Genomic DNA, 20,001 nt, shown 5'->3' with positions numbered 1-20,001 from the left:
TATTTCACTGACTGTAAATATAGTATGTCTGCTATCTTCATAGAATTAAAAGTGGAAATTAAAAGTGCTGAGTCAGAAAACTAGCCACTGAAGTCAAAAGATTTTGTTTCAGCAGAGCATTGGTGGCACCTACTGGCTGTTGCAAGCTACATTTACTGAGCATTAATTCTCTATTGTTACAATTTTCCAGAATGATAGAATCATAGAATGGTTTGGTTTGGAACGGGCTTTAAAGACCATCTAGTTCCAACCCCCCTGCCATGGGCAGGGACACCTTCCACTAGACCAGGCTGCTCAAAGCCCCACCCAACCTGGCCTTGAACACTTCCAGGGATGGGGCATCCACAACATCTTTGGGCAACCTGTTCCAGTGCCTCACCACCCTCACAGTAAAGAAATTTTTCCTAATTACTAATCTAAATCTACCCTCTTTCAGTTTAAAGCCATTACCCCTTGTCCTATCACTACATGCCCTTGTAAAAGTCCCTCTCCAGCTTTCCTGTAGGCCCCCTTTAGGTACTGGAAGGCTGCTATAGGATGTCCCCAGAGCCTTCTCTTCTCCAGGCTGAACAACCCCATTTCTCTCAGCCTGTCTTCAAGGCTTCATAGCTCCAGCCCTCTGATCATCTTTGTGGCCCTCCTCTGGACTCGCTCCAACAGGTCCATGTCCTTCTTATGTTGGGGCCCCCAGAGGTCAATGCAACACTCCAGGTGGGGGCCTCACGAGAGTGGAGTAGAGGGGAAGAATCACCTTCCTCTACCTGCTGGTCACGCTTCTTTTGACACAGCCCAGGATGCAAGTGGCTTTCTGGGCCGCAAGTGCATGTTGCTGGGTCATGTTGAGCTTCTCATCAACCAACACCCCCAAGTCCTTCTCCTCAGGGCTGCTCTCAACCCACTCATCGCCCAGCCTGTATTTGCACTTGGGATTGCCCCAACCCATGTGCAGGAACTTGCACTTGGCCTTGTTGAACTTCATGAGGTTTGCGCAGGCCCACCTCTCAAGCCTGTCAAGGTCCTTCTGGATGGCATCCCTTCCCTCCAGCGTGTCAACTGCACCATACAGCTTGGTGTCATCAGCAAACTTGCTGAAGGTGCACTCAATCCCACTGTCCATGTCACTGACAGAGATATTAAACAGAGCCAGTCCCAATACCAACCCTTGAGGAATGCCACTCATCACTGGTCTCCACTTGAACATCAAGCCATTGACCGCAACTATTTGAGTGCAAGCATCCAGCCAATTCCTTATCCACTGAGTGGTCCATCTGTCAAATCCATGTCTCTCCAATTTAGAGACAAGGATGTTGTGTGGGACAGTGTCAAATGCTGACCAAATTTGTCAGGCACAATTTGCCTTTAGTAAGCTGTGTTGGCTGTCACCAATCACCTCCTTATTTTCTGTGTGCTCTAGCATAGTTTCCAGGAGGATCGCTCCATGATCTTGCCGGGCACAGAGGTGAGACTGACTGGCCTGTAGTTCCCTGGGTCTTCCTTTTTTCCCTTTTTAAAAATGGGGGTTATGTTTCCCCTTTTCCAGTCGGTGGGAACTTCCCCAGACTGCCACGACTTCTCAAATATGATGGATAGTGACTTAGCCACTTCATCTGCCAGTTCCCTCAGGACCCACAGATGCATCTCATCAGGTTCTATGGACTCATGCACCTTCAGGTTCCCTAGATGGTCTCGAACCCGATCTTCTACAGTGGGCGGTTCTTCATTCTCCCAGTCCCTGCCTTTGCCTTCTGCGACTTGGGCAGTGTGGCTGGAGCACTTGCCGGTGAAGACTGAGGCAGAAAAGTCGTTGAGTACCTCAGCCTTCCCCATATCCCAGGTAACCAGGTCTCATTTCCTTCCAGAAAGGGCCCACATTTTCCCTAGTCTTCTTTTTATCACCAACGTACCTACAGAAGCTTTTCTTGTTGCCCTTGACGTCCCTGGCCAGATTTAATTCTATCAGGACTTTGGCTTTCCTAACCTGATTCCTGGCTGCTTGGACAATTTGTCTGTATTCCTCTCAGGCTACCTGTCCTTGCTTCCACCCTCTGTAGGCTTCTGTTTTGCATTTGAGTTTGTCCAGGAGCTCCTTGTTCATCCATGCAGGCCTCCTGGTGTTTTTGCCTGACGACTTCTTTGACGGCATGCATTGCTCCTGAGCTTGGAGGAGGTGATCCCTGAATATTAACCAGCTTTCTTGGGCCCCTCTTCCCTCCACAGCTTTATCCCATGGTACTCTACCAAGCAGATCCCTGAAGAGGCCAAAGTCTGCTCTCCTGAAGTCCAGGGTAGCGAGCTTGCTGTGTGGCCTCCTTGCTGCCCTAAGAATCTTGAACTCCACCATTTCGTGGTCACTGCAGCCAAGGCTGCCCTTGAGCTTCACATTCCCCACCAGCCCCTCCTTGTTGGTGAGAACAAGGTCCAGCATAGCACCTCCCCTCACTGGCTCCTCTACCACCGTAGCCTTGGTATAGCCTTTTACTAGAATCTTCAGAGGTTTGCCTTTCTGGGTTTTTTGTTGTTTTGGTTTTTTTTTCCAAACAGAAGCATTTACATTGTTTATTTGCTGATAGTTTTATGTGTGTATGTGTTTTTCTGTGATTGTTACAAACATGCTACTGCAGATGTATGACATCTTCTGAAGCATTTCCAACACAATTCAAAATGTTAATTGTTTTGTGAGACTAAATCAGCACAATCTGACCCAGGACTACCCTAACAACATACTGACTTACTTGCATTTCGGAAGACTGCTTTCATCTATATAGCATGTTCCTCCATACATACACCTGCATGCTGGTGGCATTGTGGGAGGGGATTCAATAGCTGCAAAATTCGAAAGCCACATATGTGTTATCAAGACATCTTCAACAAAAGAAATACTACCATAGAGCATTTTATTTATCTCTACAGAATTTGCATATGCAAACTCACAGGCTATTTTTCAGAAGCTTTGCTGTTAACAGCACATGTGTTTGCTGCTCTTATATTTATTTTTCTGCCAAATTAGCTTATTTTAACTGAAGTAAAACCTATTCTCAAAAATAATGACTTATTCAGGAAAAGTAGGCGTAGACAACTCAAAAGCTGTATGTCCCATCACTTTCTTTTGCCCGTGCAATGCAGCCCACCACCACCCTTCAGACCTCTCCATTCAGAAAGCAGCAATACTTTATCTGCTTTGCCCAGACTCTCCCATCCAACCAGCTGGAAGTTGCACAGAGAGGGCCAAACTGTGATGCATTTACTTATGAAGAAAAGCAGTGGATGGAAACACGCATGCAGGAGGGCCCTCTAAACTCTCATACATCCTGACAGTGAGAACAAGAGGTAAACCCAAAGTCCTCAGAGTTTTCTGCCAGTACAGAGGTCAGGCTGATGGCTTGGCACCAGGTAGCGCAGAAGCCTGTCCTTCATCATGCCAGTGCTTCAGCTGCACTTCAGGAGCCCTGAGGTGCCCAAGTGGCCGTGCTGCCTGAGCTGGCCCAAACACAGAGCTATAAGGGTTGTGATGTTATTCTAAAGATGAGTCAAGTGAAAAAAAAGTGAAAAGTTGTACTAGCCTTCTGTAAGACCTCAGGATATGTTGTCAGAAAAGTGTAGTTCACATAGGAAAAGCTCTGGATCTTAGATATCATTATAGGCTACAAATTAAGGATGGACTTTGACAGTCTGTCTTACACTGATAAGTTAGATCATAATACTTTTGCCATAAAATTTTTATCAGCCGGAGGTAGAGGAAGTCTGTTGCTACAATGTTCCTTACAGGTAAAATTCCCTTCAGGTAAATGGGATACAAAATGGGGCAATGCAGAGGTCTTACAGGCTGTGTTTCTCAGTAGCTGCAATATGGGGAAAGGACCAAATAAACCAAATGTATATACAAAAGCTATGTTTGGTCAGTATGTCAATTATGGCAGTCACAATTCACTGGCTAAAAAAATTTGCTTAAAGTCAAGATAAAAACTGAAGTTAAAAAACGGAGACAGCACTGTATATCCTATTTGCTGTCTCCTCCTTTTCCTCAAAATAAGGTCAAGCACAGTTTTCTTAATTCCTGGACATTTTATGTAAATCAGTTTCATCAAAGAATAACAAATGCTGTGTCCTTAGAGCAATAAACAGCAAATAGCAAATACAATCAACAGTGTTATTGATCCCTAATTTGAACACGTATTGCACACTTCCATTCACTATTACATCATATTACTACCTCCTCTTTCTGCAGTTCACATCATGTGGCAATAGGAAAGAGCATTATCAATTATTAAGAAAATGTAATTTATAGGTAAGGCAGTGTAAAAAATAATGACAATTTCTCTTTTAATGCAAAAAGAAAAGAGTTTGGAGAAGATTAACAATAGAAAAGATGCCAGACATAATGTTATAAAGTATAATTTATTAGAGATATCTTGCAAGGACAAGTACAAGGACATCTGGCTACCACCCACATCACTGTAAGCTAAGAATGCAGACTCTCAGGTAGAAAAACAGAAATCCTGCAGTGGTATGCTCTTTCTTCTCAGGAAAGGCTGAGCAATTCTATTGTATTAGCACTCCTGGAAGCACTGGGGGGGCTTTGCTGCAATGTAACAACCAAGCACTAAATTCTAGTGCTTAAAACGCTTTTCAGTGTATGATAATTATCTAGAAGTTATCTCTGTTTACGCTTTGAGCTCTGTAAGCTTTGTTTCAAGTTTCTATTGTATTCTAACATACTGATCAAACAATACCTTGTACAGAATTGTAAACATAATTGTAAACCATAATTTGTCAGAAATTCTCTAGTTCTGAAATCAACACATTTGAAAAAAAAGAAAAAAGATATGGTGGAATTTCAAAACAAAAATCAGAAACTGTGACCAATTTTGCAGCTGGGTCTGGACTGGTTGGAGTGATATATCTATATCCATTTTACAAATGACATGCAAAGTGATTAAATGAAATGCACAAGGTGACCACAAATCAGTGATGGCTGAGAATAAAAGCCAGATGTCCTGACTTACCAACATCTATTATATCAGTTAGCTCATCCCTCCATATTTCTAATTCAATAATGCATTTGTATTCCTAAAGAAAAGTTTCATTTGCTTTCATTTCCAGTTTGACAAATTATGGTACCTGCATCACACTCTGTGCTGCTGCCTTCTATGAATCGAGTCCCTTGAGGACAAGTGCAGGTGTACCCTCCTGGTCTCAGCAAGCAGAGGTGGCTGCAGACATCTTTACAAGGATTAGGCACTGAAAAACAAGTGATAAAAGGCAGTTGAAGAAGCAATGCAGCATATTCCTGAGGTAAGGCAGGGCAATTCCATAGTCAGTAGTGTATCTCAGCAATATCACACCAAAAATCTAAGTCTGGATCCATTTTTTAAAACAACTGATGCCCAAATACCATACTTATATCAAAACCCTCTCTCTGCTTTTTCTTACATTCTTAAGGGAGATACCATGGCTGCTGGGAGCCCATGTAGCACCAAGAAGAAACTGAACATCTCCAAGCAACATGGAGCTTTCTGATTCTGAAAGTCAAAACACTTTTAAAGAGGGGTATGCTGGATGTTCCTCTGGACATCCTCCCCTGCGATTACTGTGGACATGTCATAGCTGAAATATCCCCCTTGGAGGCAGTATTAAATGGCCAGCACTTTGTATGTTATCAGGATAAATTCATATTGTGACTGCACCTCTATGACAACTCCATGATGGAGGGGAAGAAGAGAAAGGACAGGGTCATAACTTAGAACTAAGAGACTTTAAAGAGCAGTGTGTGGTATTCCACTGTTGATTTCACTTTAGGTGTGCAGAAAATATTTGCCAGCCTCTATTCCATTTTTAGATTTTCAGAAATGAATATTATCACATACTGATAGACACATTATCAGAAGATTACTAAGCTCTTTGAAGACATCAATACCAACTTTGATCTCATAGCAAGGAATAGCTCACCAAGATGCTGATTACCCACCTGACTGATTGTATCTGTGCTGGTGATAGATGCGCACTTGAGTAAGCCACGGATTTACAGTCAGCACTTTCACTTTTTCTCCACTTCCAAATTTATCTTTCTTCCAGACTTCTCCTCGTTCTTTAGCTATCCAATATAAATGGCCTTCAAAGACATCAAGGTTGTACGGACTGCCTACTTCTCAAAGGAACCAAACAATAGACTGTCAGCAAGCAAATCTCTAGCAGGAGTGATAAAACTGCTGTTCTTCTTCAGCTTAAATATATAATCTAATTCTTTCATTTTAAGATATTTGCAGCTATATGTGTACATCCTCATGTGCCTGCCACTTCACGTCACTGTAGCTGCAGACTGCTTAATAATACACATAAAAAAGCCAGAATCCAATTTTCCACATTGTCCCCTATTTGGGTCGTGTAAATTACCCTCAGGGAATCTAGTTACCAGGCATCATGAGCTCTGAGCCATTTATCCCTGTAAAAAGGAGGAGAAAACACTACCAAGACTTACTGTTTGAAAAGCTCCCGAATCTAGCCCCACTTGTTAAGTCCAAGTGCTTGTTAGCATACATCTTGGTTACTATCACACTAATTGCATAATAAATTCTTACCTCCATGTAATACTATGGTTCTGTCTGTCCCATCAGGTCTCATGGATTCAATAATATTTTCTTTAGAATCACTCCAATAGATCCTGTCATTGTTCAAATAATCAATAGAAAGACCTGTTGGCCAGCCAAGGTCTTCAGAGACCAGAGTTTGTCTGTGTTGTCCATCCATCCAGGCACATTCAATCTTTGGCTGCCTTCCCCAGTCAGTCCAATACATGAGCCTGAAAGGACAGAACCAGAATTTAATATGGTTCAGAATTTGGTCACCGTGATTATCCTTTGGAGTTTCACGGAAAAGGTCAGTTGTGGAACATAAAGCTGTTCAGCAACTTATGTTTTGCAGATGTGATCAGTAAAGTCACAGAGAGTTCACTGAACAAGCTTGTTTCAAGCACAGAAGATGAATACCAAAAGAAGAATGTTTGCATCTTGTGTCCTGATTTGGAGAGAGAGTGGTTTTAATGACAGTTTCTTATTCTCAGTGGAAGAAAAATGACTGTGAACACTGAACATCCATCAGTCACGATAAAGCTGCAGAGCTCCCAGGTCAGGGAGCTGTGCTGCTTTACCCCAGCTGAGAGAAGCACATGCTGTGATATCTGGTGATCCATCACGTAACACAAGATGTAGCAAGCACAGCTGTTGAATGTACTAGTGCGTTTACATTGCTTTCCACTGTGAAGGAGACTATGTCTGTATTGCTTGGAGCTGGCAAAGAAACATTCCCATAATTTTCCCTATTTCAGTAGTAACAGAGAAATTCGGTGGGCACACAATACTGTGGAAAGGAGATTTTTATTTGACCTACCTGGTGTTGTCACCAAAACAAGCACCCATATGAAATCTAATCCCAAAATACTTTCCCATGTACACAAATTTCCTAAGATTAGTAAAAGGAAACTCCAGAAAGCATTCCCTTAGTCTTTCCTGTAAAGTTTACCACTGCATGGTTTTTTGGTATTGAGTAGCATTGAAAATAATTCTGGGAAGTCCTGTAGTACTTACCCACGTTTTGGATTGACAACAATAGCTGCTGGTTGATCCAGTAGAGAAAAAATAAGCCACTTTCTGTACCGTCCATCTAATTTTGCCACTTCTATGCGATTAGTCCCTGCATCAGTCCAGTAAAGATGTCTGAATTACATAAAACACAAAACATTCCAAAAGTAAATACTTTACACTTGGGAGAGGAAGAAAAAAAAATATTTTTAAAAAGAAAAGCTATATCAAACCCAAACAAAATTAATATAATGAAGCAGCATTGACTACATCTGACCTTTTTCAGTCTGGAACATACAGACACTAAATATAGGTGAGTTTAGCAAATGTGATCTATCAGCTCACTAGTTTTCTCCTCTAACAAAGTTTCTGCAGCTGCCTCTGTTCCCTGTCAAATAATCTTCATTAAAGGGCTACTGAGAACGTTCATTGTTACTTTTAAGGTGTTTAATAAGCATCTTTAAAGATTCAGTTTTCCAGGAGACAATGAGGTTCATTACAAATAAAAATTTATTTACCACGTAATTTATACAGCAACTCTGAAGGTATCCAGCTTATTAGCCCAGAGCTCCTCTCTGGACTTTTGTCTTCTGACAGAGATATTAGTGAATAAATTGTTACCACATCAGACACAAATGCTTTTAGTCCTTACAAACAGGGCACTCAGTCTACTCTTCCTTGAATTTTGCTTTTCTTTATCATCATGCCTTTATTATTTTTTTGAGCTTAGATAATAAACATACTCATTATTATGCACTCATTAATCACACAGTGCCTTCTGATGGAATAAATTATCTCATAATTGGCTTAGGAATGTGAGAAAACACTGTCATTCCTATTTTGCAGATGGGCAGAAGTCTGTGTCTCAAACCATGTGTAGCAGTTTTTATATAACGTGCAGACACTTAAATATGTTTTTTAAAAATACATTTCAACATTGTTCTGGAATCAGTGTAATACTATGTTTGAAGTGCTGAAGACGCTAGCCTCACCAGGATGCTGGTGATATATATCCTTTATCCTTGCTCTCACAACCATATAGATTTGTGAAGAGAAATTCAGACACTCCCTTCTGCCCTCAGAAACACTTGATTTTCCAAGTGGCCTGCAGTTCACAAAGCAAAGAGCAAAATAACCTGAAGGCTAGCCCAGACCTTAACGTATCTATCCGATATTTAAAAACTGCTGGAAGGAAAGATACAATTTTCCACTTCTTTTTTCCCAACATGACTGGCACAATTTTTCAGGCTAGTGAATTACTTCAGTGAGCCAGACTGGCTTTATCCTACTCTAGAAATCAGGGTGACATACTGCATGAGCAACTCTATAACTATTTCATAGGACACAACACCTAACATAGCATACCTCACCTAACACAAAGAGTCTGGATAATGAAAGCTACATATCAGGCCCCAAACTGGAATAAGTCTTTTCCCAATCTTTGCCTGCTTATACAATAGCTTTTTGAATCATTAGGAAAAAAAACCCCTCTGTTTCCACAAACACAATTCAGAGTTAAATGCTACCTAGCCGCAATCCAGATCTTAAGCACCTTCCAATCATATTTTGATTGACACAAAAGGTAAAGTATTCATTTACTTAGTTGATAATCACGTGACAGAGGGGAAGCAGATAGCTAAGTTCCTTTTTTTATTTTTCAGCTTTCCAGGAACATCATGCTTTACTACAATTTTAATATCCTCCTTCTTCACCCTATTGACTGCATTACCAGGAGCTTCCAAAATTTGTCAACAGCGTAGAGAAGATTGACTCATCTCTATAACCTCTGTCCATTCAGCTTCAAAGACGATCCTGACTACATTTCATCGTGTCTACCTACAAGCGTCAGGATCCCCTCAATATTATACCAAATGAACTACAGCTATGGCTGTCCACCACATCCTTTAACAGTTACACTGCAAATAAGAAATTATACCATTGACAGAGTCAAACTCCCAAAAGTCATGGCTAAATTTCTCCCAGCTCTTCTCCAAGGGAGGGAAAATAAGCAGTGATCTCATGATTTCTAGGATTAAGTTAAAAATTGCCCTGGTTTAGCCTAAAAAAAGCCACAGCCAACAAGAAGGAGAAAAAATTCTGAGACAAAATTACAAAAATGTAACAATTTTCTGAGAAAACACATACATTCATCAGACTTCAGAGCTGCTTCTGCTTTGGGATTAGTTCATATAGCACAAGGCTGGTAACAAAGGAGCAAAGATAAAAGACAAATTCCGTTATGGATTGGGGAGGTCTCCTTCCAACAGCCAAGAAAGCTTGTTCCCTGGAGCTTACCTGAGTCCTTGAAGAAGAATCCATCTGACATGAAGGCCAGTGTATTATCACTTTACTGATGCACAACTGATCTGCCAGTTGTGAAGTAATGCAAGTTTCCTCAGAGAATATGTGATGCAGTCAGCAACATGCATCTGACCTATTAACCTGCTGCCTGGGCAAACAGAGCTTACTATATTCTTCTGAACTAGCTTGAGACTAGATGTCTTCAAAGACAGTTCATAAGGAAGAAGAAAGTGGATTTTGCACTGCCTGATCAGACCCTTGACACATTCAAAGCACAGCATTTTTCTAGCTTTTCAGAGCACTTACCTTCCAACCCAGTCAACAGCTAACCCATCAGGATTAACTATGTATTTAAGATTCAAGTCAACTTCCTTTGTAGGATTGTTCCTACTGCTGTCAAATGTGGGCAGATAAGCACGTTTGATGGCTCCAAACTCAGAACCCTGTCCCAGAATGCTGAAGTACACAATACCTTCAAAAAAGATGACAAAGAGCATTTTTAATGTCTAGTTATTCCATATTTTTGGAAAATTCTAATCTTTCTCAGGCTCTTACATGAAGATACCAGACCCATTTATTTATGAATAACACAGAGTCTTCTGTTCAATTAAATTACATTGTGTTAGTGTGTAAATTTTTAAGCCTTTCATCATAGGTAAGATGCACATCTAAAATCATCTTGGTCTAGATTATCAAGAAATATGTATCACATTTTTCAAGAGTAGAGCTTAGCTCTGAAGCCTTTGCACATGATTTTGAGAGTAACTTAGACCCTCATGGCCCTAAGGAGCAAGTATGGCCCAGGACAGAGGCCCCATGAAAAAGGCAAAAGCCAGGAAGCTGATAAGGAGGCAAAGATATAAGCTAATACAGGGAGCTACTGGCCATTCCTGCTTAGTATTAGTTCTTGCAAGACTTGAGCCAGGTTTGGGGACTGTTAGATGCAGAAGAAAAGGAAGGGGTTCATTTATAGCAATCCTTTACTACTGCATAATCCTAAAGAGCCACAATTCCATAGCTGAACTCACACCAAAACAAAAGGAAAAACAGAACAAAACATAGCTAAACTAAATTAAAGCATTAAAAGAAACTAGACCTGGGCAGTTAATCTAATTTGCTTTTGATTTCCAGCATAAATTAAATACCTATGCTGCAGAAATGCATCTTTTTAAACCAACCATTGCATGGTTGACTATTAATGTTCTACACATACTCACTCAGGCCTATCCCTTCAGGGTCCCAATCATAATCCAGAGCTTGGATGCGCTCCTGGTTATCAATATAGTCTGAGTACTGTTCTGATGAGATATTGTATCTTCGAATCCGCACATTATCTGGCAGCAGTAACAATGGAGGATTACCTGGGAAATGATCATAAATTTTACTTTCATGTATTTCTTTTTTTAGAAGAAACAGATGAAAGTCACTTCGAGTCAAAACTAAACTGGAGTTTTCACAAGTTCTGTCTGCATAAGAACCAGAAGGAACACAGGCCACTTCTAAAGCCTCAGAGCTATTCAAACTTCTTGGCTTTGCAAAATTCATTAAAACCTCTGGCAATGCTTACCGCTGAGGATAGTATTATCTTTTTCACCATAGATTTTGTGCAGTAGTAATCATTAAGGGATAATTCTTTAAAAATTCTTAAACATTACAGTGTTGGCATATTACCACCTCACATATCAAAAATAGAATGCTGTTATACACTACGTGGTTCAGCGCCCGCCCCCTCAAAGTAGAGGAAACAATTTTGAAAGTACAAATAATTTGCCAGTACCTTGAGCCACGACCTGTCTGAATTCTTCTACCTGAAAGTCTTTAAATCCTAATGTCTCTATATTGAGATGAATGTTCTCCTACCCACAGGTTAATTTGGGGTTAGCCTCAATACTCTAATAACTTGACTACAGGGAGTATCAGTCCCACCTGGCTGATTCTGCTGGTGAGAAAATTTAATTTTTCAGCCCTTTTACTAAGGACAAAGTCCAGTTGGGAGTCATAGACTCAAATCCTAGGCCTTCTTCCAGAGGAGAAGTTCTCCTACATCAGTCACATCTTCACAGAGCCAATGAGAAATGACAAGGCGTTCAGCTGGGAAAGTAAAATCTCATTTACCTTTTCCAACTAATAATGCTCAATTTCCTATGAATTGTTCATTCAAACACAACCCCTTTCCCTCTAAGTCGTGCCCAACTATGGGAGAATAAGGCAAGTGACTATTCTCTAACGAACATACAATTCAGTGTAGAAATTGACAGCATTTCCAATATATATGCTATTACAGGAAAAAGGGGACCTAATATTCTCTGTGCGTTCTGAAAATGCCTACTGATCAGGCCTGCAGCAGACACAGGCTAAGGCAGCCCTCATTTATGAGTGCTGTGAGCTTGTACTACAAAGAGTGGTAGAATTCTGGGCATACACAAAAGCAGAACTTTAGCCACAACAAATTTCACGATGTTATCAGCTACAATCATGTTATCTTCTGTCACTTAGCCTTGAAAACTTCGGGTATCTAGATGCTTCCTAAATAAAGCCTATGAAGAAAGGTTTCAAAGAACTATATTTCTGACACAGTGTATTGGGTCTGGCTGAGATGGAGTTAATAGTCCCCATAGCAGCCCTCATAGAACTGTGCTCTGCATTAGTAGCTAGAGAGGTGTTGATAACACACCAGTGTTTTGGCTACTGCTGAACAGCGCTGGCACAGCATCAAGGCTGTCTCCCCAACATTTTTGCCCCCTCCCTCAATGGCAGGCTGGGGCAGGGCAAGATCTTGGGAGGGGACATAACCAGGACAGCTGACCTAAAACTAACCAAACAGATATTCCATAGCATATGACGTCAGCTCAGATATAAAAGCTAAGTAAAGGGAGACGGAAGGGGGGCATTTTTGTCTTCCGGAGCAACCACCACGCGTACTGAAGCCCTGCTTCCCAGGAAGTGGCCAGACATCGCCTGCTGATGGGAAGTAGAGAATAATATCATTTGTTTTTTCTTTGCTTTTGCACGCGACCTTTGCTTTCATTTTATTAAACTGTCCTTATCTTGACCCACGAGCCTTTTGTTATATTTTCTCCCCCCTGTCCAGCTAAGAAGGGGGAGTGATAGAGCGGCTTTGGTGGGCACCTGGCACCCAGCCAGGGTCAACCCACCACACACAGGCACATAAAGAGGCAGCCAGGCAGAAACTCAGGTACAAATGCCCGTTTGTATTTCCAGTCTCATGCTCAACAGTAAATAAGTGCTGAATTAGGCCCCTGGACTGGAAACCTGGAGACTTCATTTTCTTGTATAATTTCTCATATTACAAATAATTTTTAGACTTCAAAACCTCCAGTAGCATGCAGTTTTGGTCACAGGCATTCTGTTCTGAAGATTTTACTATTTGACTAGGCACAGCACATTTCTATTATGTATCTCTTAAAGCTGTTAAAGTGTAAGTACTTTTCTAAAAACAATATTGTTTCTGCCTTTTATATAATACTGCTGCATTGTCACTTTTTTCTATTTTCTTCAGCTCTTTATTATTACTATTCTATTAGTATTATTTTCTGAATCAACTCTCTACCTATTCAATGACTGTCATACACTGTAGTTACTGCACTGAGGTATGATAAAAAGCTATTGATTGACATTAAACATTGGCCAAAGTCCTTCTGTTTGTGTGCATCAGTCCATGAACAATGAATGGTAATCTGTCATCAAACTGCCTTTGATTTGTACCAGTTTAATGCAACTTTCTTCTGATGCATTATTTTGTTGAGAAAACCTAAACGTCAGGAATAGGCAACATTAATTTCCTTCTGATGACAACCACAGGATAAGCAGGTTTTTGTTTGCAGAAAATTTTAGGAGAAAGGAAGGTAGCCATCCAAATGAAGATATTATTTTTAAAGTTTACAATTGGAAGCAGAGATAAGCACTTCTATTCCTGATTATGGAATGGGTGTAATACACAGATAATATTATGTATTCTTGTTTTCATGATCCCCTTCCTAAAAAGGAGGACTACATTCATTAAGTTGCTATACTCCACTTGCTGTTTATAGGTAGCAATCAATCTTGCTATCAGTTAACATACCATTAGCTGCACACTGTTTCCCTTGTTGATCACCCACGGACCTGAAGCCATCTGCACAGAAACATTCATAACTTCCTTTGGAATTCTTGCAGTCTTGGGTGCACGTTCCAAAGATCTCACACTCATTGATATCTAAACATAAGTAGAGAAAAGATTCCTAGAGCTTAATCTCTTTCTTCCACATGCTGGCCACCTTTACTCCATGAAGTGGTAGGTTTGTCCCTTCCCCACATACTCCAAAAGGTTGGTGACCTAATAAGTGATCTTTAACATCAGCATCTGTTCCTCACCACTCATATACTGTTTAGCATGTCTTAACTACAGATTGCTAACAGCCACATTGAAAAGCAATCTGATAAGCAGGAGCAGAGAGACGTTTTTGATCACGTATTTTTGTGGTAAACCACCAAGGAAAGAGAAAAGATGAGGCATGACTACAATGAGTTGCAAGAGCAAAGCCTTCTTGAAATGCTGAAGCAAAGATATCTAGTCCTTAGAAACAATATCAGGAGGAAGTAAAGGGAGGGGTGGCCTTGGATCATGTTTAACAAAACTACAGAAATTGTCCACAAGAGCTGGGAGCAACAAACAGAAGTGTTCTCATCAAAACGCAGTGAAATTGTAACTGTGAAGGTACTATATTGCATGACCATGAAAAACGGCCTTTGGGTAGACTCCTCATCATATTTTATCTGCATATAACCAGGGCAAAAATATGGCACAACAGACCTTTACTGTAGGTCTGTTCTGGAGCAGAATGGAAGGAGAGTATAACCTTCAGTAAGTTTTCTTTCAATAAGGAAAAAAAACCTGGAAAATTTCTGTCCCTCAGATTGCAAAGACATGACAAAACCTACATACATTAAAGCAAAAACAGTAAAAAAATACCACTTATCAGTGAGAAGATGTTTAGAAGATTGAAAATACCGTCACAGGAGTTTCGGTTAGTTTCACTGGCCTTGTACCCTGGCCTACAGGAACAGATAAAGCCTCCTTCATTCAGGTTGGTACAGTTATGCTCACAAATATTTTCTGCACAACTTCGCTCTGTTCCAGGATCTGAGGAAAAAAAAGAAAATTATACAATTATAACCAAAAAATAAAGGGGGGGTGGGCTGTCATAATTTTGATCATTATTACAATTGAAAATGATTTTCAAGTAGACAACATTAGTTTTCTTTCCTTTTCTGCTAACTGAAACTCAGTGTGAACATCTATTCTCTAAGGCATAACTGACTAGAAGAGGGTGGTAAAAGCTGGTCAAGACAGCTGTCAGCTAAGTAGTTTAACCTCTAGAAGTTGAGTGAACATGGTCAGGATAAGAGCCATAACCATCAAAGCTCACCTTCCTTAACAGAAATGGCATTCTACATTACCACCAATCTGCAGCAACTGCAGAAGCTATTTAAGAGACTAACTTCTACCTTTGCCAGCCTACCTCTTTCTTACCCAGTCCTTTCTTATAAGCTAAATAAAAAATGTTCTCAATTGCTATCACACATAACACGGGTCCTACATTATTTATATCTGGAAATTAGAGAGAAGATGACAGCTTGTTCATGCCGTACCTCATCTAAAGCCTACTGAAGACAATACAAGTCATTGCACAGAATGCACTGCCCTTTAAAACATGCCTATAATGGAAAAGGCAAGTCAGGGATAATAGATCCTCTGTAACAGATAATGAAAATTATACTCTTCTCAAAGTACATATAGAATTCTATTAATTCTGACACACTCTACATATACACAAAGTACTTTCAAACTCAAATCTGTTATGTAAGTAGAAAAGATAAATAATATATGTTTATTGACAGGGCGTAAGAAAAAGACACAGATGAATGGCAAAGACCTTATATTAAGCTGATTATCTCCTTTATACATACACATCCCAGTGCTGATTAAATCAAGTTTAAACAGCTCAATTTCATATATATGTAGAAGCATAAATTCATCGTACACACACACACATAAATATTCTATTTTCTCTATAACACAGGTATTTGATGTTGGGAAGGCTACAAATGTTACCATCTGATCTGCATTCACATTTATCCCCAAAACAGTAGAATGCTGACTGCCAGAAAATGTCTGTTTTGCACTGTTTCATATCCTTTTTATACTTTTCTATTTTCATCAAGTCATTGCATTAGGTTATATTACCTAAAGACCATTGGGATGGTATGTGAAACAGAGAAACCAGCTGCTTCAAAATGGACTGCACTATAGGCTTCTGAGTTACTTGCATTTTACAAGCATGCTGGATTGTAAATGACCAGTGCATCATTTGGCACACTTTCACTTGAAGCCATCAAAGCCTGACAAATTGAAATTGCAAGTACATGCTCATATTATCACTCTGCATATATTGATATATTTTATATATCGATATAAAAAGTTCGGAATAGTATTTTTTTTTTCCAAATTCCATGAGAATACTTTCTCTTGCCTCAAAGTTCAAGTCAAAGCTTTTGCATCTAAATGGATGCTAGTAAATTTATAATGCACAGTTAATAAAAGTTGTGCAGAGGATCTGAGAGGGCCCTCAGCCCGAGGTCTGGCTGTTCTTATAGAATTCTGTGGTCATGTCTGTAAACAGGAAAATAGAAACATCTGAATATACTTTTGTTTTTAACAGGTCTAGAGCAACCTATACCAGTTCAAACTGCCCATGAATAATTCCATAGGTTGGCCTATTGCAATTATAATTTAAATATCTAGATGTTCTCGCCTCCATAATGCAACCCATTTCAAAACAAGATCAAAATCAAACCCTTTTTTGTGATGCAAAAATACTCTAAACCTAAACAGGACTGTTCAGAGGGCTGAATTTCATAGAATCATTTAGGTTGAAAAAGACCTTTAAGATCATCGAGTCCTACCATAAATCTAACACTGCCAAGTCCCATTAAACCATGTCTGTAAGTGCCACATCTACACATCTTTTAAATACCCCAAAAGAAGGAAAACAGAAGATATTGTCATGGCTAATTGGATAATCCTAGTACAGACTAATTAAAAATCAATACTTCTTAGTATGCTATTCAAGAAGAAACATGTATTATTATCAGTTTCAGAAATTTTTATTTCAATAGCATTGTAATTTTATATTCTATTGATATGATTACTTACTGCAGCCCATTTCATCAAAATGGTCTCCACAGTCATCATAATTGTCACAGACATAATGTAGAGGAATGCAATTTCCATTACTGCACTTGAATTCTTCAGTTGTACAAGGTCGTGGGGTTGGTTCTCTACCTACAGTCAAGAAGAGAAACACCCTCTGTCACAGTTTCAGCTATGCAGTACCAACAGACAGCACTATTCCACATTGCTAACAAGGAAGCTGATGCAATCTGGTAAAACAACAACTAGAGTGACTTTGGAATTCTGCAGTAAGGCTAAAACTATAACTGAGGCCTCCTGACTTCTAGTCACATCCCCATGAACTGAAAGAAGCCCCTCCATTTTATAAAGATAGAAGGTAAATTCTTCTTGTTAATAGATGATTGAACTTTCTTTTTAATAGCACAAATCTATTAATATCCTTTAACAATATACTTCATACATCTACAGACTTCAAGAGATTATTGTGAAAACTATTAAGAATATTGTACAATAAAGCCAGCAAATAATATCATTAAGCAACCAAAAATATGATTAAACTTGATAATATAAAAATCAACACAGTCAGTGAGAACTACATAAGATATCCGAGGGCAGAAACCTACTGAATATTAAGAGCTTCTGCAGGATTTGGGCCTAAATATCAATGCTGTTACTATGTGCATAACAGTACCACAAATTCAGAAGTACCGTTTTCTCTATTTTAAAAGTCCCAGCTATCCATCCCATCCTTATTTTATGATACAGCCAAACTCTTTCTTCTTCCTTAAGTGGAGTTCATAATAAGGTGACACAATTTAACAGCTACTCATAATAAAATAAAATATGATTTTGCAAATCATGCTTTGTACTTTTCAGACAAATGTTTGCTGATTTTTGCTACTTGTATGGAGAGCTGCGGATACATAGTACCAATAATTATAGTTCAAATTATTTCATACTGAGCTCTAGTTTTCATAATTTATGTTTAATTTTGACATTTCTGTAGTCCTTTGGTATTATTAAACATTAAGCACATCACAGTTACTGAATTTGCTGCTCAAGTTTGTGTAAACATACAGTGTTCCTCTTTTTCATCACTTCCATCTCCACAGTCATCCTCCTGGTTGCACAGCTCATGACTATATATACAGCGATTGTTTTCACATCGGAAACGGAATGGAGATTCACAAGCAATATCCACTGAAACCACAGAGATCAAGTCAGTCACACTTTGATACTTCATGCCATTAAGTCACAAATTATCACAATCACTTTTACCTGGTAACAATTATATATTTCCTATATTTTAAAAGGTGTGGAGGCATTCAGACCCAAAAGAATATTTTCTCCACATTTTGGTGATTGTATATTAGAACATTACTCATTTTTTATCAGAAGACAGTACATCATCTTTGGCCAAAGGTATATCCTATGGCTACATATAACACTGAAGTTTCTATATCTGTTTATGAAGTAAACTGATTGAAAAGCCAACACGCTATTTAAGTGGCTATATAGTGCATAACTGACAAAAACTGTTTAAGTAGCACCTCCAACACCTCATTTTTAGAGCTAGTCAACTCCCTCAACCATATTTACAAAGATGTCCTGACTACACTGATAGCTTTAAAAGCTCAGCGCCTTTGAGAATATATGTTACCTGAATTAATCTTTAATTGCAAACTGATGCTCTTATTTTAGATAACCAACTTGAAAATGTGAAATAGCGTCCTTCTCTCTTTGACATATTTCTCCCTTTTTTTATAACCACATATACAAACATCTGCAAAGCAGTGAGAAACATACTGTAGGAGGAGGAAGTGAACTTGTATATGAAGCAAAATTCTCAACACTCATCCTGAATTAAGTCTGTGAGAATCTCCAGTGAAAAGAAAATATTTAAAATTTATTTTCTGATTGTTCTCTCTATTGTAATTAGAGATTTTATTATGCATATTGTTCATTTTAATATACTTTTTCTCTCTTACAGCAAAGGTGAAGTTCTTCATCGGAGTCATCTCCACAGTCATTATCACCATCACATTTCCAGTATGGCTGGATACAGACATGATTTTTACATTCAAACAGCATGGGTGGACAGTATGTACCATTAGGATACCGTGTTGCTGAAGAAAAGAACATTATTATGACATTTTCATTTACAATGAAATTTTAGGTTTTCCTGAAAAATATTCAGCCTAACCCTGTGTTATTTTTATAATACTCTTCTCTCCATAGTAGGAGATACAATATGAGGCACTGCAAAGATCTACAGCAACAAAAGACTGCAAGGACTGAGGACTTCTTGGTAGCTATAACGTAATTAATTCAAGTTTGAATGATTAGTGAAACAACATAAGTTACTCCCAGAAGCTCTTGAAAATAAACTGTCATTAATTTAACAAATGCTACTTGAATTTGTTACTGACAAATCTAGTTCAGTAATAAAGGTAAATAACATCACTGGGACCAAACGTGAATGACTGAAGCAGTACCTAAGATATCTAATTCCAAAATGACTCATGTTGGTATAGTTAAAAAAAAATACCCAGATTCTGTAAAAGCTGTGAAAAAAAACTAACTTGAGCAAAGAGAAACCAAAAATATGACTCATCCAAACCACATGAATAAACCATACCCTTGCCCTTTCAATGGCTTCTCGTACACTTTTTCCTCCCTTCAAGAACAGCCCAATGTTGTGTAACTCATATTCTGAAACACTAACTGTTGCGATGTATGTTCCAGGATCTGGTTACCATCAGAAAAATAAAGGTCCTACTGTCCATACGCCCCTTCTTACACAAAGCACAGGTGTTAAAATTAAGTTCACAGGAAGATGGACAGAACTGCCCTGATACCAGCATGAAGAGAAAGGAATTCTCCTGAGTACTAAAGCCTAAAATCATTTGAACATATAAGTCAGAACCAACA

General features: G+C 39.1%; 1 protein-coding gene across 6 annotated transcripts in view; it reads right to left on the bottom strand.

The window, feature by feature from the left end:
* LRP2 (LDL receptor related protein 2) overlaps window positions 1–20,001 on the bottom strand; it is a 135,106-nt gene that overhangs the window by 9,477 nt on the left and 105,628 nt on the right. For 4 of the 6 annotated variants that reach the window (XM_030018645.1, XM_030018647.1, XM_030018649.1 and 1 more), the window contains 12 exons: window positions 19,059–19,196; window positions 18,148–18,270; window positions 17,092–17,220; window positions 14,887–15,018; window positions 13,960–14,091; window positions 11,093–11,236; window positions 10,182–10,347; window positions 7,581–7,709; window positions 6,576–6,796; window positions 5,966–6,145; window positions 5,119–5,238; window positions 2,733–2,823 (listed from right to left, as the gene is read on the bottom strand). In XM_030018645.1, the coding sequence (XP_029874505.1) occupies window positions 2,733–2,823; window positions 5,119–5,238; window positions 5,966–6,145; window positions 6,576–6,796; window positions 7,581–7,709; window positions 10,182–10,347; window positions 11,093–11,236; window positions 13,960–14,091; window positions 14,887–15,018; window positions 17,092–17,220; window positions 18,148–18,270; window positions 19,059–19,196 (1,705 nt within the window). The remainder of the gene's footprint in view (window positions 1–2,732; window positions 2,824–5,118; window positions 5,239–5,965; window positions 6,146–6,575; window positions 6,797–7,580; window positions 7,710–10,181; window positions 10,348–11,092; window positions 11,237–13,959; window positions 14,092–14,886; window positions 15,019–17,091; window positions 17,221–18,147; window positions 18,271–19,058; window positions 19,197–20,001) is intronic. The other 2 variants (XM_030018646.1, XM_030018650.1) reach the window with 1 other exon arrangement.

Source organism: Aquila chrysaetos, chromosome 6 (assembly GCF_900496995.4).
Source record: "Aquila chrysaetos chrysaetos chromosome 6, bAquChr1.4, whole genome shotgun sequence".
NCBI lineage: Eukaryota > Metazoa > Chordata > Aves > Accipitriformes > Accipitridae > Aquila > Aquila chrysaetos.
Note: the sequence above shows the minus strand (reverse complement) of the source record. Positions and strands in the feature narration are given on the sequence as shown.